General features: G+C 46.5%; 1 protein-coding gene across 3 annotated transcripts in view; it reads right to left on the minus strand.

The window, feature by feature from the left end:
• Positions 1-23,366, minus strand: part of TSNARE1 (t-SNARE domain containing 1) — a 647,930-nt gene that overhangs the window by 176,273 nt on the left and 448,291 nt on the right. For all 3 annotated transcript variants that reach the window (XM_061608012.1, XM_061607992.1, XM_061608002.1), the window contains 2 exons: positions 14,607-14,679; positions 6,675-6,757 (listed from right to left, as the gene is read on the minus strand). In XM_061608012.1, the coding sequence (XP_061463996.1) occupies positions 6,675-6,757; positions 14,607-14,679 (156 nt within the window). The remainder of the gene's footprint in view (positions 1-6,674; positions 6,758-14,606; positions 14,680-23,366) is intronic.

Genomic DNA, 23,366 nt, shown 5'->3' on the forward strand with positions numbered 1-23,366 from the left:
TGCATCCAGACTAAGCTAGTTACAATTAGGTCCCATTGAAATAAATATGGACTAACTTCCCATTGTTTTCCATCCCAACGATTCCTCCCAAATGCCTGGGTGTTCACTGTAAATGCTGCCATTTGCAATATATGCAAAAGTTCTGTTCCAAACCATGTAATTCCACATGTTTAGGCAACATCTCTAGAACAAATCAAGAGAAGTGGACAAGGTTCTGTCACCATGGGGTCGACAAGATGTGGGTAGAGCCAAGTCCGTTCAAAAAACATGTGCTCGGTTTGCATAACACCATATGAGTGATTGGTCTTTGCAGTGGGTTGGCCAATCCAGCTGTCAGTTGAAGTCAAAAGAAACTGTATCAAATTGGCCAATGAAACTTGTGAAAAAAGAATCTATGTGAAATTTTAGATTCCCAACCGGAGGGTAGGGGGGACACCCTACTTTACAAAGCATTTAGCCTCAGAGACCCCTTGGATTTCCCCTAAGCTGGAAGTCAGCTGAGGCCGATGGAGTTTTAGTTGGTAAGATCTGACAAGCTGACAGTCCAAAATTGTACAGCTCTGGGCTCCACAGCTGTGATGTTTGGTATGTGGAATCTTTGGGCACTTCTGTCTTTAGTTCTGCTCCTGATGATTTTTACTTTCTCCGGCTTCACTGTCCTTTATGAAACACGCGACCCATTTTGGCGCCTCATGTCGCAACACCAGAGTCCAGCATCCATGAAGACCACAGAGTCAGAGACTGCAGAGTCATGAGCTAAGGAGCCATATCAGCTTCAGGGCTCTGAACCTGCTACTGGAGATTGGGAGAACCTTGAACCTGAGGCTGGCAGATGGGCCCACAGAACAACCTCCTTTAGCGCCAGGACTTGCAGAGCCAGAGCCAGGAGCCTTACAGGTGTCTTCCCCTGAGAAGCCAAGTGTCTCCCTCCCACAGTACATCACCAGTCCAGTAGTGCAGGGAGTGCACCAGGTGAGAGGCCATGGAACATAGGGTTGACCACCTTGAGGACAGAGGTTTGGACCTTTAAGAAACTACGTTCTCTGCACTGGGGAGGAGACTAGGAGAGATTTTCTGGGCTTTGCAAGGATTGCTTTGCAAACTACTTGCTCTGAGATCCCAGTGGTTCAAGCTGAAAGACACCCCCATCTCAATTTGTCACTGTGATGTCCCTGTATATATATATAATACTGTAAATATGGTAAGTGCGGGTTTATTAGAGTATATGTGGTAAGTAGACTAAGTGAGAGGGGGGAGTACATGGGTTGGTATGTTGATGAGTGTTGTATTATGATTGGCTGAGCACTTGAGTGCCTGAAGGTATAAATGAGAGGATGACAGTGGAGAGGTTCTGTTGGTTCTGAGGGTTGGAGGGTGGATTGGATTAGGCTGGTAGTGAGGCAGGTTACTGATGACTAAGAAACAAAGAGTAATTCATCTATTGAAACACACGCTTGTTGACTAAACCTTTAAGTAATCTTGTTATTCCCTGTGTATATAAATAAATATTTCTTGGTTTACCTAATGCCTGATCCTTGGCTGGGTACACAGACCAGAAGGGTGGGCAGGGCATATACCAAGGTTGGGAAACAGTATCAATGGTGGCTGCGGTGAAGAGATAGTGTAACATCATCAGGTATCCAGAGCAGCCCAGGGCTGTAATCTTTAGAGGCACAAAGATACAGGGGGTTGAGGCCTGTAAGTGCACCCAGACACAAAGTAGCAATAAGCCAGGAGGAGACTAAGGCACAGTCTCAAGGCACTATTGTTTACAGGAAGTGACTGGTGGTGCTGCCTAGCAGTGGGATATTGAGAGATCATTGCTAGAGCCGGTGAGAGAACTGTTTTGAGAGCAGGACCCTGAGGTGGGACCGTGACAAGGCTGTGACCACAGGCGGGATCTTAGCAGGTGGCGCCTGAGGAGGGATCCTGACAGGTGGGGGCCTGACAGCCACCCATATTCATGGATAGTATGCTGGGGAAAAACAGAAGGGAGTAGAAAAAGAGGAAGGCCAAACAAGAGATGGATTGATTCCATAAAGGAAGCCACAGACCTGAACTTACAAGATCTGAACAGGGTGGTTCATGAGTCATGACAGATGCTACTGGAGGTCGCTGATTCACAGGGTCACCATGAGTCGTAATAGACTTGAAGGCATATAACAACAAACTCATGGATAGCCAATGGGCAAGAATCATTCTGCTTATATATGGATGGGGTGTGTATGAAAGGATCCAAACTGCTTCAAGGCAGAGGACTATTTTTCCATCATGCTAAGCCCTGGTCGGTCTTTCCACCCCTTCTCCTCTTCCAGGCTTGCCACTGGGTTTAACAACCCCATACCCTTCCACCACCTTCCTCTTCCTTCTGTCCTCCCCTGTGGCAGCCCAATTTCTCTGTGTGTCTCCCCTGTTTTTCCTATACCTCCTCCCTTTGACTCTCTCTCCTCCCTGTCCTCAACACCTTCCTGGCTTCCATGTCAGCTGTGAACTCCCCCCGTGTCACTCCTGTCCTCCTCCCCCTCTTCCTCTCTGCCTCCTCCCAACATGCATTGTCCCTGCACATCCTCATTTCTGGTCCTAATGCCTCCACATTTTGTTGGGCTGGCCAAGAAACCACACGGAGACTCCTTCGCATACATTTACAGCTAGCGTCCTTTCCCTCTCCCACCCCGATTAAACCTACAACCCCTCAAGTCATTTTTGGGGAAGGGAAAGAGCTATATAGTGGAATGGAAGCAACATTTGGTCAGGGAACTGTAGCTCATGGTTGAAGCAGGCCTCAGTGTTAGCCTTGAAGGGAAGAATGCCTCTCTCTGCAGTGCCCCATCATCACAGACCAGTCTCCACTGCTTAGAACAGCCTTTCCCAACCAGTGTGCCTCCAGATGTTGTTGGACCACAATCTTTCCTGACCATTGGCAATGCTGGCTGAGGCTGATGGGAGTTGTGGTCCAACAACATCTGGAGGCACACTGGTTGGGAAAGGCTGGCTTAGAAGGTCAACATATGGTGGTGATGGGGTCATGAAAGCACACTTTTTGTTTCCTCAATACTTGCTACCACAAACAGAAAACTATTACAGGCAAAACTCAGGAGAAACACCTGCCCTTTGTAATATTGGAAGAGAAGGCACATCTGCCCAGATGTGCTTGGTGTGTCCCTGCAAGATTACACCTTCATGCTTAGAAGCATCTGACATCCGAAAGCCCCAAGTGACTCTGACTCCATAAATGTTTCATTGCAGATTCCTAATTTAGAGAGGGTAGGAGAGATTTAAAGCAAAAAAGGAAATGAAATGAAAACTACGGGGGGTTGAATAAACATGACAGCTCAGCCCTTGCAAAGGTGAAGTTGCCACGTTCATTTGCTTCATTTATCAATTGGGCCATTGCTGAGTTGGCTGCCTCCCATTCCAGGGGAAGCAGCTGCTTCCAAAACAGCCTGCATTACAGTAAGCATAAAAACCACAGGTGCACAAACGCTGCCTTGCAAACCGACAGCACTCTCATACCTGTAATCACAAGAAAACATTAGTACTCAGCCAGTGCAGTGGGCCGAAAAAAACGAAAGTGCAGGTTTTATTGGGGCCACCTGCTCCTATCCATTCCTAAATGAAAATTAAAACAATACGGCTTAATTGCATCTCACGCCACTCGCACAAACAATGTCGCGGTTTGCCTTTCTTGTTGTTAATAATGCAAGGGAAGCCCTAAGTGGCTTGCACTTCATTAACGTGGATTAGAATCTCGATGTCTTCCATAATCAGGACTATTCCTGGCTGCCAAATATGTGGTGTTACGAATCATCATTACATGCCTAGTATTTCAAATGCTCAAAGGGCTGCAAAAAAAACCCCCAAACAAACCTCTAACTTGTTGCAACCCTTACAAAACAAACCTGTGATGCAGGACAAAATGATTATCCCCATATTTCAAGTGGGAGACTGAGACTGATAGAGGCTTAGGGCCTCTAGCAGGTTCATATATAGACAGTTCTGAAAGCAACAAACAGAACTTCACCCAAGCTTGCTCTGGATCCCTATAAGGATTCCGTTAATCACCTCAAAATATATCAACATAATTGTGATTAACCAAACAGAGGTTTTTATTGTGATACCAAAACATTTCAGCTTCCACCTTCATCAGTTGCTAACATACAAATGCTGTTACCAAAGTGGCAGTTATAGAGCTTTGAGGATGGAATGCTCAGAGGGGCTTCATATATATAATTTTCCTTTTGGAATAATGTTTCCTGCAAGGGACCTGACTAATCCTGAGAGAAAGCAATAAACATAGCTGGAAAGCAGGAAGGCGAGGCAAGGGTGAAGGATCTAGCAAGTCAGAGAAAAAAATAATCTGACTCCTGCAGCACCCAAAGAGTCGGACCATGCTTGAGCAGCATGAAGCAACCCAATGAGCACAATATCCACAGGTCTGGACACAGAGAGGTGTCTGTTATGAGCCCTTGGCAGGACTGGCCCAAGGAGGAGGAGGAGAAGTGTGACATCCAAGTGAGGAGCCCAGTGGTCTGGGAGTGACGGGCGAGCATGCTGGGAAAGGCCAAGTGGGCTGTCTGTCAACAGCCCCTCTCTCGAGATGCCAGACAATGTGGATGAAGGGGTTGAGTTGTCACACCATCCTTTTACCCTGCCTCCAGAGGTGGTTCCGCCTCTGGGTCAGCCTCCTGTTGTTGATCCGCCTCCAGCGCAGGAGAGGATGCCAGAGGTCGAGTCAGGGGATTATCTGGCCAAGTTGTCATCATAGGCATGCTGGAGACTGCATGGATGCAGGCTGAGCTTGTTAACCAGCCTACTTGTAGGAGTGCCCATTTGCTTGCCCAGTCCCGAGCCGAGAGACAAGTCCCACATAAGTAGTCATGCCTGCCCAGACTTTCACAAGGTGGACTCAGGAGGTGTGTCATGTGTTTTAACAATATCTTCACTTGTGTAGCTATATGGAGAGTGTCTTGCGGTGTTTTTAACCCAGTATGATCTGTAATCTGATCTAAATTCCAATCATGTGCTAACCTGTGGATTAAATCCATTGGCAATAACCGAGCCAAGAAACCCAAGTCTGAACCTTTTGATGGGAGCCAGAACTAAGGATGGAATCTGCCTGCAGCCGATTCACCGCCAATCTGCTCCATTCCCGCCCACCCCTGTACCACAGAAAAGGAGGAAGCAGGAATGATAGGGTGGAGGACCTGGCAACAGCCTCCCCATGGAGGAGGAACAGGATGCACCACACCACTGGGCAAGTACATGCTGCACAGGGGGTTAGCATTAAGCAGTTTTTTTGCCTATCCCAGCCTGCATCCTGTTGCTTGCATCACAGTATGGTGCCTCCTCTTTCTCCTGCGTGGTCTGGCCCTACTGGAGAGGCTGTTGTCGTGGCCTTTGCTGTATTGTTCGGCTTGGGGGGGGTCTCCTCTCCTGCCTCCTCCTCCATAGTGGCAGAGGTGGGCAGGCATGGAACAGATCAGCGGCAGATTGACAGCAGCTGTGGATTCCATCCCTAGCCAGGACAATTATAGGAAAAATACTTTCTGACATGCATTCGGTTTAACAAAAAGGGCGATCTCATTACACATAGGGCTATATGGAAGGGACATTCAATGATAAATGACAAGTAGTGACCTCTCAGTGACCATCACAGTACAATTTTCCTGCTGCAGAGTGACAAGATGGTCATGAGGGCCCCCAGGCCATGAAGAACTTGTGATCTATCAAGTCTCAAGCACAACCTGGGATCTCCCAGATGTTCTCAGTTCCATTTTTAATACAGGGGTTTCCGCTCACATTTCCCAGAGTTTGTCAACTACTTTAATAGCAATGCCCATTTTGTGACTCAGCCGTTTTCAAACATGTCTAGGGGCTTGCATGTGCCCATTTCATTCTTGCTGCAGTGCAAATGGACCTCTGATATAGGCTTTTTTTTTTTTTAAGTGCTGCTTAATCCTGTTTCCCAATGGAATAACATCTGCTGGTGACATAATCTTTTCAATCAGTTGTCTAGTTAGGATGCACCAAGAAGCAAGAATGCACAGGCGTAAAGGATGTGCTTTAATGCCATCTCACAAACAACAACAGCTAATTGCTTCATTTTCTGGTGGGAAAAGTCTGTTTAATATGCAGATCTCAAAATGGTGATTTTAATGCAGCTTGCCAGCAGAAAAGTAATCTCAGTCGGGAGATAAAAGAGGTTAAGCTCTCATTTTAGGAATGCTCTCTAGGGTCCCATTTGCAGTATCTTTTCAAAGCAGCGTCACACCACTTTAAGCAGTCATGGCTTCCCCCACAGAATCCTGGGAACTGCAATTGTTAAGGGTGCTGAGAGTTGTTAGGAGACCCTTCTGCCTCTCACCAAGCTACACTTCCCAGAGTGCTTTAACAATCAATCATTCTTCCCAGGGAAGTCTGGGAACTGCAGCTCTGTGAGAACAACTCTCAGCACCCTTAACAACCTATAGTTCCCAGGATTCTTTGGGGGTGAAGCCATGACTGTTTAAAGTGGTATGGTACTGCTTTAAATAAATAGCATGGATGGGACCTGTGTTGCTTCCAAATGTGGCAAGAGAATTACTGGTACCAAGCCAGGTTCAAGTTGTCTACATTATTTTAAATACCATGGATCTATACAGGATCCCCCCCCCTTCTTTTTAAGATCAACTTACTTGGTGCTGGCTGGCCTTGGCCAACTGTTCATTGGCAGATTCCACGTTAGAAGATGCAGTCTCAATGTTGGCTTCAATGCTATCTGTAAATGAAGGTAATAGAAGGTAATTGCATGGTACAGAGCGAAGAGCAATCCTGCAATTTAATTTAATTTAATTCAAATCAATTCATACATAACCTAAGTTACTCTGAAAGTGGCTTCCAAACTAGAGGACCAACAAGCAATTATGAATGCAAACTACAACAAAACCTATGAAAGAGCAACGTTGTAGTAGAACAGAAATGGTGCTTTAAAAATTTCCAAATTACAACTCACAGATAAATAATGCAAAACAGAGTTACCAGCCACATAATGTGTACCCATTAATCAGTAGAGAAATGAATCATAAAACATTTTTTACAAACCTGAAGAGTTAATTACAAGTCAGACATAGATAGGAAGTACGCCTCTCCCTCAAAGCAACATACCACCTCCTCCACTTCTTACCCAGTCGGTTTCTTTTTCTTTTCTTTTATCCTCTCTTCAAACCAAAAGAATCTTCAGATTGGTCCCTTCTCCCCTACTCTGCAGAAAACCAGCTAGGTCTTTGCTCCAAGCCAACATTAATTTGGAAATAAGCAGCCACAGGACAGGCCTGTGGGCAAGGATGCCACCATGCATCTTGACCTCCTGGCAATAGCGTCACTGCCACTTACCGGAAAGGGGAGGGGTGAGGCAGCAGGGTGGTCAGTTCAGTGCAGCCACACTGGCAGAGGAGTACCAGTGCACCCATGCAGCACCAACCTTCCTGCTACCCTGCTCCACTCCCTCTCAGAAAGCAGCACTGATGCAACTGCCAAAAGGTCAGGTATGGAGCGATGTCCCTCCCTGCCATCCACTCCTGCATGTCCTTTGAAAGCAAATGTTAACCTTCCTTGTTCTTCCTCTGTGGTCATAGCACAGGGATGTCCTGCGGTTGTATAGCTGTTAAAATCTCTCCGCCAGGCCACCTAATTTTCTCTCTGCTGCTGTTTCTGTGTCTCGCATCTTTGTGGCTCCCTCCAAGAGCCTCTTAAATAAATGTTGCCTTTGGAAGCCACCTAAAATAGCTGCTGGAGCTCAGCTCAGGGCCACTGTAGTTGTGACACTGAATGTGTCATTTGAGGTTAGATCTTTTTTATATGCATAATTAATAGCCCAGGGTGGGATGATTTTCATCAGGACTGTGGCACAGAGTCTTGGTTTTGTAAAAACGCTTGGAGTTTTTTTGTCAATTAAGTTGCATTAATGTTGTCAATGAAGGAATAATTCTCGTTAATCAATCTTGTCAAATAAATACAGGAAGTCCCAATAAAACGGTCCTCCACAGCCCCAGCGTACCTCCTGCCAGGTAAACTATAGAGGTGGGTGGATTTTTGTTGGCATGGCTGTGGGGGAGGGAACTTTAACTCAGCCTGCTTGCTGCTGACATGAGGCATCCCCACTTTCCCTCTGTCTTCTCTCCTAGGCAAGGTTTCTTACAAAGAATTCTACGGCTTTTGAGGAATGTCTCAAATGCACCATAGCCAGCAGCTGAAAAACTTTCACAAAGGCAAGTAGTAGAGGCTGAGATTGAACTGAGCCAGGGGTGAAGGGAGCAGACCTGAAAGTGATGCATTTGAGAACTAGACTATTTGAAACTCCCCCTGCCATCAGGAAACAGGAGTTCACAGTATCCACTAAGCAGATGAGGGTTCCTCTTTGCTTTTGGCTCCCAGTTTGTCGACTATCCCAATATTTTCATTCCACCGATGACCAACACACATTAAGTAGCTCAGCAGTAGAGCATCTACCTTGCACACAGAAGGTCCCAGGTTCAACCCTTGAAGGCATCTCCAGGTAGGGCACGGGATGTCCCTTGTCTAAAACAATGGAGAGCTGCTGCCAGTCAGTGTGGACAATACTGAGCTATATGGACCAAAGCTCTGACTTGCTATAAGGCAGGTTCCTGGTTTCCTAAATTCCTGGAGTATACAGATCACTCTCTCTGCCCCCTTTCAGCACACAATGCACACAATCATCTTTTGCGAAACACCAACCACTTGATAATGAAGGCATTGTTGGAGGAATGTTGCTGGGATTAGCACAGTCCTGCCAGTTGTGAACTGAACCATGTCACACTGATCCCTCCTTCGTTTCCTATTCTCTTTCTTCTTTTCTCTCTCTCATTTGTAGCTAAAGCAGTGGTGGCTGGTGCCTATCAGAACCGGTGGGGCAGAATGCAGGCAGACCAACAAAAGGTGGAGTCAGAGCTGACGACAGGCAGAGCCAAGTCATTCTGATGTCCCTCCCCTCCTCCCTGCAGAATTTGATAAGGGACAGCTCTGAGACTAAAGAGAGGGATCTGAAAGGCAAGTGCTACCCCTTGGGTTGGCTGTAAGTAAGAGGACAGGCAGGTGGAGGCTGGCTGAGGGAAGACAAAGGATGCAGGGGCAGTGTGTGGTGGTTGTACTAATGAAAGCAGCTTTGCTCATGGAAAGACACTTCACACCAGCTGTTGTTCCCCTGATAAAGGCCTAAATACACACAGGCTGAAACTCGTTGGGCTTGGATTACAAATAAAATACATATTTTTCTAGCATTTGGGGGTTCCCCTTCTTTCCCCTTTTTTGCAATGTCCGATGCACCTTAATGGACCAGCTTCCACCGAGCTGAAGTTATCAAATGAAGCAACAGTCTGTTTATTTCAGACGTTTACCGAAGAGATAAGTTGCTTCAGTGATTATTTGGATCAAAGAGGGGCTCACTAGGAGGAAACTTAATACCAAATGTTGTGCTGTGAGTAAAAGGGGGGGTTGGGGGTAGAGACGGGTGAGAATTTAGATTCAGTTTGCATTTCAAGCAGAATTTATCAAATTCACAATTTCGGAAACAACATGAGAACTGAAACACAACCATCCTACATAATTCGCATTTATGAGAATTTTGGGTTGCAATTCGCCAACCAAGCAACACTTACAAAAATGCATATATTAGGGGAAAGTGTGCATAAAAATGAATACATGAGTGAAAATAACATGGAAAAAGGCATGAAATGATGGGAAATGGCTTGCAAAAATGTGCACTTAAGTCAAAAATAAGTTTGGAGAAATTGACACTAAAAATGGCACTATAAAAATGTGCTTATTTGGAGAAATTGGCACTAAAATGGTGGAGAATTTTCATGAGGATTTTTTTTTCTAAAAAAAAATGCAGATCGCTGTAGAAATATAGAGAGCTGAATTTAACACTGGAAAAAATGAGAAACTGAGAGAACCGAAACAGGCAGATCTTTCCATCCCTAGTTGGGGGGCATCCAATGGAGAATGTTGCTGTTTTAACCATTTCTGTTTAGCAGAGTTCTCCATCACCACCACCCAACAACTCAATATTGGGGCCACTTTCACTGCATGGACAATTCCTCAGAAAGTAAATCTACCCATAAGGGACACAGTGCCAAAGGTCACAGAAATAACAGATGTACGTTGTCATGTAGCTTGAGGCTTTCACATCTGATATGTCTCCCGAAGCCTGAACAAATTTGAGAAGCTTAATTCCAGGCAAAATAGAGAGGTGTGCCTAGCAAGAAGACAATCATGTTGGCTTCTTATGTCGTCTTTCTCTTGCTCCGCGTCCATCAAGGCGCACACCCAACAGCCATGAACAAGAATGGTGGCCCAGGGCTGCGTATCTTCAGGACGGGCCCGTGACAGGGACTGTTGACACAGAGGAAAAGCAGTTTATGGAGTTTCTATCCCTGGACGCTGTTTCCAGCTTTAAATGACACTGTCAACAGCACGGTACATATAGGGACCAGCTGTATGAGAACTACGGCTGTGATCCGTATTTGGCTGAAGCCTAAACCCTGAGCCAAATTGGGCCTCTTTGGAGGCTTTTGGGCTTCAGCCAAGTTGGATTGCTATGGGTTGGGTACAGCAGGCCAGAGTGATCCTGGGGGATTAGGGGGTGTGGGGATGTGGGTGGGTGAGGGGCAACATCCAATGCCAGCACTGGCCTCTGGAGGGAGGTAGCCATGAAGCAGCTGCTGGAGAGCCCCATAACCAATACCAACCTCTTATATGGCTCTTCAACAGCCCGCACCATGTCCTCCCTTCAAAGCTGGCGGGTGAAGGAAGAGTCTGCTGTTAGGCAGGCCTAGGTCTGAGGCCTGGCCTTCACTCCACCATGCTCAGGCTCTCGCAGGATTGCCTGAGATCGCCGAGCCATCCCACAAGAGCAAGCACAAACAGGAGGAGGAATCGCCCTCCCTTTGCTCCAGGGGTCGCACGCTGCCCCACAAATGCGCCCCATGCCAGGCGCAAAGCGGTTCTTGTGTGGTGCTGGTTGCACCCGCCTGCTTGTGGGGGTGGGGTGGGGGAGAAGGAGATGTAGTCTCTTTCCCCCCTTCCTGCACATATTTTTAATTTTAAAAATCCCTTGCCCCTGCCCTCCAAGTAACTTTGGGGACGGAACCAGGGTGGGGTGGGTGGTCGCATCTTTCGGACAGGGTGGATTGGTCCTTCTTGGGGCCCAGAGATTGAGGTGAATTGGGAGGACTAATGAGAACAAATGAAAGGAATGATACACAGTGAAATAGCAGAGACAGTTCCTGAATGCCAAGGCAGCAATATCATTAATATTTTCCAGACCGGGGGGACGGCTAGGTGGTGCCCTCCAAATGTTGCTGGACTATAATTTCCATCATCCCCGACCGTTGGCTATGCTGGTTGGGGCTGATGTGAGTTGTAGTTAAACAACATCTGGAGGGTCACACGTTAGCTACCCCAGTGCATGAGGTCCTGGAGGGGACAAAGAGGGGGAGAGAAATTCCGTTGCATGTGCAGAAGTCCCTTGCTTCAGAGCAGCACGCGGTGCTCTTAAAACTGTTCTGTTTATTACTACCTGATTTTCATTCATTCAATATGACAATCAAAAAGAGCACGAACAAAACCCACCACCGCACTATGCAAGCATTTGGAATGATTAATGATACTCACAACTGACCTCAGTGTTGCAAATTTTGCACTGATTTTTTTCCTTTCTTTTTTCCGTTCTTTTTTTTTTTTTGCCCAGGGACCATCTGGTAAGGGGGAGGGGTATTGATGATGGTGTTATTAAATTTTTAAACAAGATAGACGACTCACTTGTTTTTTTGGAACTGAAAATGCACATGAACAACAAAATGAATGACAATTTCTTTATTATTACTCTTGTTACTAAGAAAATCAATAAAATATTTACACACAGAAGTCCCTTGCACCACCAGAGCTGCAGTGTTGGATCTGGCTAGATGGAGCAACGGTCTGACTTGGTATAAAGCAACTTTGACCATGTGTAACCATTGGCTCTGCTGGCCGGGGCTGAAGGGACTTGGAGTCCAACAACCTCTTGAGGGCACCACATGGGATATTCTTGTTCTAGAGAAATTTGCATCCCCCTATTCCAGTCCTACTTATGCCTGAAGAGGGAATTGTGATGCGAGTCGGGGGGACCTTCCACCCCTACCCCCAATGTCCTTGCACACTCCTGAAAATGCAGGGTTCCTGCTCATGGAGAGCCTTCTAACTGTGTTCAGTTGAATTTACACATAAGACCTCTTCAGATCTTCCTACTCAATGCACTTTGTGTACTCACTAGTCATGTAGCTGTTCCCTATTCAGACAAAACATCCAGGCAGGCTTTATTGTCAGTCTTTCTTGTTGCGGTCTGGTCCAACTTGCAGGCTTCCCTTATGCATCTGGTTGGCCAATGTGAGAACAGGATGCAGGACCAGATGGGCCTTTGGTCTGATCCAGCAACCAGTCTCTTCTTACCTACTTTGATATGCACTTGGCAAATGCTCAGAGGCTCTTTCTAGCCTTCTCTGCAAATTCCTGGTTCCAGCACCACATCTGTAGCTGGTCTCAGGAGGAACTCCCTTGGCCCAAGACTCTCTTGTTCCATGTGGTGCCATCTCCTAACAACTTGATGTCCGATGTCGAGAGGCTTGAACCCAGAGGGCCAGACACTGGTTCCTTGCTCCCATTGTGGCTGGGTTGGAGCAAGGAACTACAGGCAGTTAAAAACATAAGAACATAAGAAGATCTCTACTAGAGCAGGCCAAAGACCAATCTAGTCCAGCTTCCTGTTCTCACAGTGGCCAACCAGATGCCAGTGGGAAGTCCACAAGGAGGACTCGAGTGCAAGAGCGATCTCTCCTCCTGAGGTTTCCAACAACTGGCATTCAGAGGAACACTACCTTCAACAGTAGAGGCAGAACTTAGCCATCATGGTTAGTAACCATTGATAGTTTCAACCTTGCCATGATGCAACTGCCCTTGGTGTTGGCTGAAGTGGTCAGGGGGCATGAAAAAAAAGAGTCCGTCCCAGGGCCACTATCTAATATAAAACTTCCAGATCTTTTACACAACCTCTGTTTGAGCTGCTGGTTGCTGAGTAAAGCAACTAAGCTATCCCTTTGTACGGCTGTCACTGGAAGGGCAGTTACGTCTCTGCAGAACAATTCCTTGGGAGCAAGCAGCGAGGAAGGGCTGTTGCCTTCATATCCAGGCTTCTATCCTGGAGAAAAACATCCTGCTGACAATTGTAGAAAAGGAGTATGTGAAGGGTTTCCAACGTGGCACCCATGGGTCTCCTTCTGGTGCCATTGGAGACTGATGGCTCCGATGTCAGTGGGGAAGTGAGTCTGCTCTGAACTTTCAAGGAACTGTCCAAGGTGGTCATGGCTCCTTGAAAGTTCAGACTAAAACCTAAAGAGGATTCACTGCCCCACTGACATTAAAGCCACCAGTCTCCCCTGTCTGGTGCCCACCTCAAGTCTCCCTCTGGTATCCCCCCACACACGGGACCTAAAAAGGTGAACAACCCCAGAGTAGATGGACCTTTTTCCTGATCCAACTTGGCTCTTCTTATGTACTTATTTCTGCCTCTCTGATCCTGGAACATATCAGCCTCTCACATCTGAGCATCAGGAACCGCCTCTGTACTTGAGAGCTTCTGAGGATCTCCAAATCCCTCACTCGACGTACATTTTACATCCTGAAGCACATTTCATTATTTGAAGATAAACATTTGTCTAAATGCCTCAGTTGAGTTGGCAAAATTTTCTCAGTTAATATGGAGACACTCATTGGTATGTTTTCCTCTCGTGCACATGGAGAGATGTGGGACTTCTTCCTCTTAGCTGTCATTTCACATTAGCTTCCCTTTGAATTTGCATGAGAAATCCATGGAGGCTGCACTTCAAAACTGGAAGAAAGAAACGCCTGGCAGGGAAGGATATTGAAAGTACAAGTCCTAGGAGACGGCACAGACTGTGTTACTTTAAGGAGAACGTGAACCACAGTGGTCAAAGCAGTATTGCTTATGGGCCAAATCCAACCTGTAGATGGGCATCAGCTGACACACGAAACCAGGTTTCCTACCTATGTAGTCAAGGTACGTAATTCACACCCACAAGATGTATCGATGGCCACCAGCTTGGATGGCTTTAAGAGGGGATTAGACAAATTCTTGGAGAACAAGGCTATCAAAGCTTACCAGCCATGAAGGCTGTGTAGTAGTTTTCCATGTAAGGAAGCATATTCATGCATGCATTTTCATGCAGTTAAACTATGGAACTGGTTCCCACAGGATGAGGTGATGGACACCCACTTGGACAACTTTAGAAGGGGATTACACAAATTCATGAAGGACAAGGCTATCAATGGCTACAAGGCATTATGTCTGTATATTACCTCCAGTATCAGAGACAGTACACCTTTGAATGCCAGTTGCTGGGGGACATAAGCAGGAGAGTGCTAATGCGCTCGTGTCCTTCCTGTGGGCTTCCCATAAGCATCTTGTTGGCAGGGCTCTTAGCATGGGCCATCCTGGATTTAAAGGGCATCACAAAACAACCAACAAAGAGCAATATACCAATAATGATACCTACCTATCGTGTCTCCCTGCTCATATACCATAGAGGCCAGGTCCTTAACAATCTGGTTAACATCCAACATATCGCTCTGAAAAAGTGAAATCATTATTATTATTACTCATCCTTCACCCTGAGGTCAGAGCAGGTTACAACAATGCAAAATGCATCTTTAAAACCACTTGCAATCACAAAACCAGTGTGGGTGCTAAAAATATACATCTCAGATTATTATTAGTAGTAGTATTTTAAAGGATGAATAACATGGATATTTACTGCAAAACAGACATGCTTAAGGCCCACAAACTAGCTCCAATAAGACTAGTAAAATTTCTATGTCTCAGGTGAAAACCATTTCCATTTAAATATCTCAGAATATCCACGTGAGCAGGATACAGTGTTCTCCGGGTTTTGGAGGGCCCTTGGACCAGACACCTTCCATGCCCCACCTCCATGAATGACTCCATAGCTGCTGCTGTTCCATCTTCCTCATCATTGCTTCCACGTGTTTGCTTGTGAAGAGCCAATGAGCAAGCAAACAGTGGCATCCGTTGTTCCTCCTTCCCAGCACCACCACTACCACCACTACTGCGTGGGCCAGAGCAAGAAGGGGTGAAGAAGCTGAAGAAGAGGAGCACCTTCAGATGGCCCTTGTCAGTGCCCCTCTGCCCACTGGGATTTGGGGGCTTAGCAGATGCCCGGCCACGTTGATCCTTGATGGTGGCTCTGGCAGGAACTATCAAACAGAACTGAAACATCATCTATTAGGTGGAACTTGTCAGCAGCCAAGAGTTCACCAAGACCTCCGTGAGACTGTTTGAGGCTCTTCTTGAAATTCTCAACCTCCTTCAAATGCAGAGGTCTTCCCTCTCCCTCCCTGTTAAGAATGTCACTTATCCAAAAAAAAGCATTTTATTTCCCTTACACTTTCTCAGAAGTTTTGTCTGAAGTGGAACCTCTCTTTTTGGTTTTTTTGTTCTAAGAATGTCACTTATCTTCTTTCCTGATTTTTTTCAGATGTTTTGACCTAACAGGTGTTGCCACATCCAACCTCAAAGCCCATCATTTTAAGTGACATTCAGTGACCACTGTGATATGACATATTCAGTGCATAGTGGAAAACAACAACAACATGAAGAATTGAATTGGATGGCATAATTTTTCAGTATCAGAAAGAAGGGGGTGTAAAAGAGCAATTTCTGCTCACCGTAATCTGAGGCCTCATGTGCAGTATACATTGCAAGCAGTATCATACCTCTTTAAACAGCCATGGCTTCCCCCAAAGAATCCTGGGAGCTGTAGTTTGTTAGCAGTGCTGAGAGTCATTAGGAGATCCCCTATTCTCCTCACAGTTGTGTCAGGTCCCAGCCAGGGGAGTCCTCATTGAGGAGTCCTCTTTGGAGGAAGACCAGGAGGCTTGGGCCCAGTCCTGGCTTAGGCTTCATCTGCCTAAGGGCATCTGAGGGGCAGGGTCCTGTGATGAGGTCCAGGATGGGCCGTCTGCACCCAGACAAGTTCAGCCTCTGACATCAAGGCTGAACACCCCTGAGCGCGAGGGAGAGGCATCACCTCCGATGATGGATGGAGACCCAGCCCATCCAGAGGAGTGCCCGACTACAGGCCTGGATTCCTTGGCAGCAGAGGACTGGCTGCAGGTGGTTGATAAGAGTCAGCTGAGGTTTGGGGTGTGCTAGCCTGGAAGGGCTGCTAGAATAATGTCTGCACACCGGCTTTGCACCTGACCTGTCTAAAGGGTGCCTGTGGACCCCCAGATCTATCTCTTGCTTCACTCCTCACCTGGGTTGCTTACAGACGGATTGGCTTCTGACCCTGGGTTGCTCCAACCCTGATGCTCGCCTGACCTCCTTGGTTTTGAGGTAGACTCTGGACTGACTCTGGATCCTTGTGCTGCCCTCACTTGTGTTTCTGCTGGGGACTCTCTCGCCTCTTTCAGGAGGAGAACAGGACAAATTCCTAGAGTGGTTTAAAAATCAGTCCATCGTCCTAGGGAACTCTGGGAACTGTAGTTCTGTGAGAGGAATAGGGGGTCTCCTAATGACTCTCAGCACCATAAACAGACCACAGCTCCCAGGATTCTTTGGGGGAAGCTATGACTGCTTAAAGGGGTGTGACACTGCTTGAAATGTACAGTGCGGATGAGGCCTGAATTGACAGCCTTGTTAGCTACAGGCACTTTTGCCCACCCAAGCTCTCAACTTTGCAGGAGCAAGGCCTGGCAACCCGCCACTCTGAGCAAAGGAACCATTCACCGGGCTCCAAAGAGTGGCTTAAATATGCTTGCACCAGCCCAGTGCGATTTCCAACTGTTTTCTCTCAACAGATTTCCCCTGACTTTTGAAACCCGCTATAGATTCAAAAGTAGTTTTGATATGCAACATTGATATGATGTGTTTGTGTGTGGGGGGGTGGCTGCACAGAGCATCTCCTTTGCCAGGTTCAATCTCCAGCACCTCTAGGCAGAGCTGGGAGAGAACCCAGCCTGAAATCCTGCTGCCAGTCAGTGCAGACAGTACTGAGCTAGATGGTCCAATGGTCTGACTCAGTAGAAGCCATCCTCCTATGTTCTTATGGGGTTTCTTTTTTGGGGGGAGGTTTGCTATTTTGAGCACTTTGGGTTTTCAAGGTAGTATGAGCATGAGCGCTTTAATTTTAGAAATTAAGCATTCATTGCAATAGTCTGTTTAGCTGTTGCTTTGAGAGTGTGTGTTTGTGTGAGAGAGGGGGAGTGGGATTATGACTGCGGGCTCCATCTTTGCCCTTTGCATGCATTCAGAGTACATTCTGAACGTGCCTATGACAAACACCATATGAAGACTCAGCAAGCTTGATTGGGAGCTCTGCCTATCCAAGCATCCTTGATCTGCAAACAGGGCTTGTCTGTGCACATTTTTTAAAAAACATGCACAAGCATCATGTGTTTAGGGCAGGGATGAGGCACCTGTGGCCCCCCAAACCCTGCTGGACTGTATCTCCTATCGTCTTTGACCATGCTACCTAGACATAATGCAGTGGAGGCTGTTCCATTTGGCTGAAATGGACACTGCCCCACCAATCCCAGTCTGTAGCCAACCAATCCCCACTTGCCTTCTTACAGCCAGCCTAAGGGTTGACCCAGGATCACAGCTTCCACCTCCTTCGTCTCAATTTTGCCCTTGTAGAACTCAGCGAGGAGGAGGATGGGGAGGAAAAAACACACACCGAAACATCATTTGACTCTGCCTGTCATTGACTCTGGCTCCACCTACTGTTAGCCTTGCTGGCTTCTGCCCTCCCACCCAATGGGCACCAGCCCCATTGATCTAATGAGAGTTGGAAGCAGAGAGCTGTAATTCAGCAACCTCTGGAGGGCCACATATCTTCCTCCCCTGATTTAGGGGGCAAGACCCATGGACATGAATAGGCACAGTCCTGCATGTTACTCTACATGCATTCAGAATCATGCCCAGACTGTCCTTGGGTCAGGATTCAATGTGGGATTCACTAGACCACTCTAGATCCTGCTGAACTGGCTTTACAAACACAGCTATATGTTCCCAGATGTGATTCTTGTGTGTGGTCCCTCCCCACTACCACTGCCTTCTCAGCTCAATTATCAAAGCTCCCTTGCGGACGTTTCCCTTGCATATTAAACTGCATGGCGCCCAATTCATTTGTAACTTCGGGCCTTCTGGGATTAGAACCTGTGGTGTCTGAGCATCTTCTGCCTGCTGCTTGGACAGCTAAGCTGCCTCCCGTGATGAATTCATCAGAGATGCCAAGTGGATCTATGTTCTTTGGGGAGAGAGTTCATTATGCGACTGTGAATACCACAGTACTTAATTATGTAATGCAGTAAGAATCTCATTAATTTGTAATAAAGCCAGAGAGAGCCATTGTGAATTACTGAATATGCACAGAGAGGGAGAGAGACTGAGCCAGTAAAACAAATCCAAGAAACATAAAGCAAGAGGAAGAGAAGAGGAGGAAAACCAAACAAAGACAATGGATAATGCCTCACAAAGAGCCTCAGCTCTCTTTGTCATCAAACAGAATCTACATGCAATTACTTAAAGCTAATATTCACAGTTGCAAAACATCCTGCAGAATAATACTGGGGGAGACAGGGAGCCATTTTCAACCCGAGGGCCACATCCCCGTCAGGGCAATCTTTTGGGGGCCACATGCCGGTAGTGCACAGGGGCCAGAGGCAAAAGTGGACAGTGCAACAATTGTAAATTTTACCTTTGTACAGTGGGCACGTTTCTACACACAGTTCACACCCCCTCTCTGTCCTCCATCCAGTTGAGCACGAGGCATGATCAGAGTTCAAAGGCGCATCCCAGGCGGGCAAAAACACTCAAGGAAGATGTAAAGCAGGTCTGGTCAGGGGCGTGGTTTGGGGAAGAGTCCCAAGAGCCTGACAGAGAGGTCCAGAGGGCTTCATTTGGCCCTGGGCCTGAGGGTCCCCCACCCTGTCTTAAATGGCACAAGGACTTGCACCCTGGGCAGGCCGGTAGCTGGGGGAGGGGAATGGGGGCTTCCCCAACACATGGTTTTTTGAGAAATTGTTGTCTTTTTCATTTGTGGCATAATAGACAATGACAATCTCCATTTAAATAGTGATAGCTTATTTTAAGAACAGAAGGAATTTACGAATAGGACCCTCTGAAAAATTCAGTGAATAAGGCAGGGCGAGTGCACAACAAAAGCCTGATCTGGAAAAGACCCCAAAAGTCTGCTCACTCAAGACTTTCCCTGACTGAGGGTAGATTTTTCATGATCACTATCACCCTGTAATTACTTTAGTGATTCTGAAAAAGAAAAAGAAAAAAAACAATCTACATAGTAGTATGACAGTTGGAGACTTTAATATTAGAATTTTGTATTATAGACTAGAGTTAGACTCCACCCCCTTGCACTTTCCTTTGCTTTGCTTTTCACTTTCAGTTGTGTTCTTTACCCAGGCAGCAATAAACAAGCATGTTTGTTTGCCTGCCGGAAAAAAGAAAGAGTTCGTTTATTCTGCAGTTACTATAATGACTAGAACATGACTGGGTGCTTATTGCTAAAGCATGAAATAAAGATCTCAAAAATATCTACCCTAAGTTTTCAAGTGACTATTTTGTCTTCTTTTTCTTGAATACTTGATGGCAAGGGATGAATACAACTCTGGAAGAATAGAAATATTGCTGTGTACACCACAGTTAGCTGGCTGGCTGGCTGGCTGGCCACTTGGCTGTAACTCAGGATTAATTTCTGATTTTCCCAATGAGTGCAGTTCAGCATGAGGCCTTTTCAGGGTTTCTGGACAGAAAAATCAACCCAGCAGCCAGTAAAAACAAAACATTTGCTTTCACAATTATTTATTTATTTATTTATTACATTTGTATACCGCCCCATAGCTGAAGCTCTCTAGATGGTTTACAACAGTTTCCAATTGCTTAGTTAGTCCTTTATATATCAGCCAGTTAAAATGTTTCCCCTTGATTGTCTAACAGGAAGGAAAATCTAAAGGACAGGAACAAGACTAGAAGGAGGGACTCTCAGGGAGGAGTTAATTAACACACCCCATAGTATTTATTTTCTCTCTGCCCTTCCCTAAACTTATAGCATGGATAAGTTTGTTTTTCAGGTGGAATGTAAAAGTGAGATACCTAGTGGAGCATTAAAGCCAAGCTCAGGAGCTCACTGTCTTTATCAAAGTAGTTCAGTTCTTGATGAATGAGAACACAGGGACAGGCCACAGGTGAAAGGGGACTATAGCTACAGACAAGGTCAAGCTTTCGAGACTGGTATTCCTGGGGATCTCTCAAAAAAGGGTGAGACAATTCAATAGATTAAACTTCATTCATGTAACCTAACACACTATCTGGATGAAGGAGGAGTGAGGGGGAAGGTCACTGCCTTCCCCTTCTCCCAGCTGAACTCTCATATCCTCTCCACCAGTGAGGGGGGGACCGGCTTGGTTTCCCCCCAAAAAATGCCCCATCTACAAATGTGGCTGCCCCACCTAATAAGGAAGGCTGGTTACAGGGCTGATCAGTGCCAGCCCAAGGTGAAGATGCCCCCCTTCCCATTCCATGAACAGTAGCTAACTGGATCATTTCAACACTGCCAACAGGACAACATCCTCTGTTGTACCTGTGTGGCATGCACAGCTCTGCTTTCCACCAGAGAAGAATGGCCAGGAGCTCAGGAGGAATGGTGATCATAATCACTGTTCCTGCACCATCCCTAGCATCTGCCACTTAAGGCAACTGCCTCACTTGGCCCATGAATGTCCCAAATGGAGGTCCGCTATTATCAAAGGTGCTGTAGACTTCAAAGAAGCACTAATACAGGGCAAACGGGACGAACGAGCTAAGCGGAAGGCACGTCAAACAAATCTTCATTGTGGCCATCTTCCATCTGGAAACCTATGTCTTCACTGTGGGAGGTTGCATGGATCTAGAATTGGCCTCCACAGTCACTTATGGACCCACCGTTAAAGACCTTATCTTGGAAGACAATATTACTCGGCCATGAGTGATCGCCAATGAAAAAATGAATGAGGACCAGCTCTGCTTATGTAAGCAAGGAGGTGGCACATTACAGGGCATGCTCCATCTTACGCTGAGCACTACCAAGCCCCATTTATCATCCTTACACAGCTGCCTTAAATCGAGGCAGACCATAACTAGCCTAGCACCGGCAAGCACCGATTAGCAACATCTTTCCAAGGTTTTCTCCTGTTATCTTGGCTTGTCAATAATCATGTTGTGCAGAATGAGGTGTTAGATGGGAATGGGCTTTCTTGCATGAGACTGCAGATGAAGGGTCACAGTTTTGAAGACTCTCCTACACTAAAGACAAAACAAAACAAAACTTCCTCCATATTGAAAATGAAATGGACTGCCTTCAAGTCGATTCTGACTTATGGTGACCTTATGAATAGGGTTTTCATGGTAAGCGGTATTCAGAGGGGGTTTACCATTGCCTCCCTCTGAGAGGCAGTGACTGGCCCAAGGTCACCCAGTGAGCTTCATGGCTGTGTGGGGATTCGAACCCTGGTCCCTCAAGTTATAGTCCTAGGATAGGTAAAATTGACCATGGGACAGGAGGAGGGGGAGGGAGGAGGGGAGGGGAAGGAAGAAAGGGGAGAGGGGAACAGAAGGAGTGGGAGGGGGAAGGAGGGGATTGGAAGGGGAGGCGTGAAGGAATGGGGAGGGAAGTGGCAAAAGGGAGGTGATGGGAGGGAAGAGGAGGGGAGGGCAGGTTTGATCATTTGCATGCTTATTGAGTCCAATGAGTTTTACTCCTGTGCAATTGTGCTTGAAAATGAAATGAACTGCCTCCAAGTCGATTCTGACTCATGGCGACCCTATGAATAGGGTTTTCATGGTAAGAGGTATTCAGAGGGGGTTTTACCATTGCCTTCCTCTGAGGCTGAGAGGCAGTGACTGGCCCAAGGTCACCCGGTGTGCTTCATGGCTGTGTGGGGATTCGAACCCTGGTCTCTCAGGTTGAAGTCCAGCACTCTAACCACTACACCACACCGGCTCTCTCCTCCATATTAACCCCCCCCAAAAAACCCTATCAAATCAGGGGAAAGGGTTAACAAATGTATCGATCCTTGGTATCTCCAGGTAGGACTGGGAATGTCCCCACCCAAAAACTCTGGACAGCTGCTGCCAGTTCGTGTAGACAACATTAGCTAGATGGACCACTGATCTGGCATGATATAAGGCAGCTTCCTAGGCTTTTGTAATAGTTAGCCACACATATAAAGCATTTAGAAGTGTGACCCCTCACATCTCCACCTGAAGTCTGAAATGATGCAGTCCAGAAGTGGCACTGCCCAGAATTTTATCACCACATGATGCCAAGTGGCTGAATGATGTTTCAATGAGCATGATAAACCTCGGGCTAAACTCAGCCTGGATGGAAGGGAGAGGGCAAGCTGCATTTTATACTTTCATCTATTAAGAACCTAAGAAAACAAGAAGAGTCAGCTGACTCAGGGCAAAGGAGGCCCATCCAGTGAGGCAATCTGTACTCACAATGGCCAACCAGATGCCCATTAAGGGAAGCCTGCAAGCAGGACCTGAGTGAAAGAGCACTCTTCCCTCCTACCATTTCTAGCCACTGGTATTCAGAAGCATATCACCTCCAACTACGGAGACAGAGCATAGCCATCATGGCTAGTAGCCACTTGATAGCCTTATCCTCCATGAATCTGTCTAATACTCTTTTGAAACCTTTCAAGTTGGTGACCATCGCTGTCTCTTGTGGAAGCAAATTTTATAGCTTAACTATGCGTCATGTGAAGAAGTATTTTATTTTGTCTGTCCTGAATCTTCCAACATTCAGCTTCACTGGATGTCCACGAGTTCTAGTGGTGTGAGAGAGGAAGAAAAAACTTTTTTCTATCCACTTTCTCCATGCCATGCATAATTTTTTAGATTTCCATCATGTTGCCTCTGATTCGCCTTTTCTCTAAAGTAGAAAGCCCCAAGTGCTGCAACCTTTCCTCATAGGGGAGTCGCTCCATCCCCTTGATCGTTCTTCAGAAGTACACTAACACACCTAATTCTTTGTCTCCTCCACTCACACAACAGATACACACCAAACAAACACACATACTTAAGGGAGGAGAAGATGCCAACAGAATGGATAATAAACTCCAGGAGAGGAAAATGATCTGCGGTTAAAGCAAACAGCAGAGGAAGGTGTTTCTCCTGAGAACAGGCAAAAGCATCAGCTTGGCTCTCAAAGAGCAATTGGACCACTTCCCTGCTT

The sequence above is a fragment of the Rhineura floridana genome, chromosome 1, assembly GCF_030035675.1.
Source record: "Rhineura floridana isolate rRhiFlo1 chromosome 1, rRhiFlo1.hap2, whole genome shotgun sequence".
NCBI lineage: Eukaryota > Metazoa > Chordata > Lepidosauria > Squamata > Rhineuridae > Rhineura > Rhineura floridana.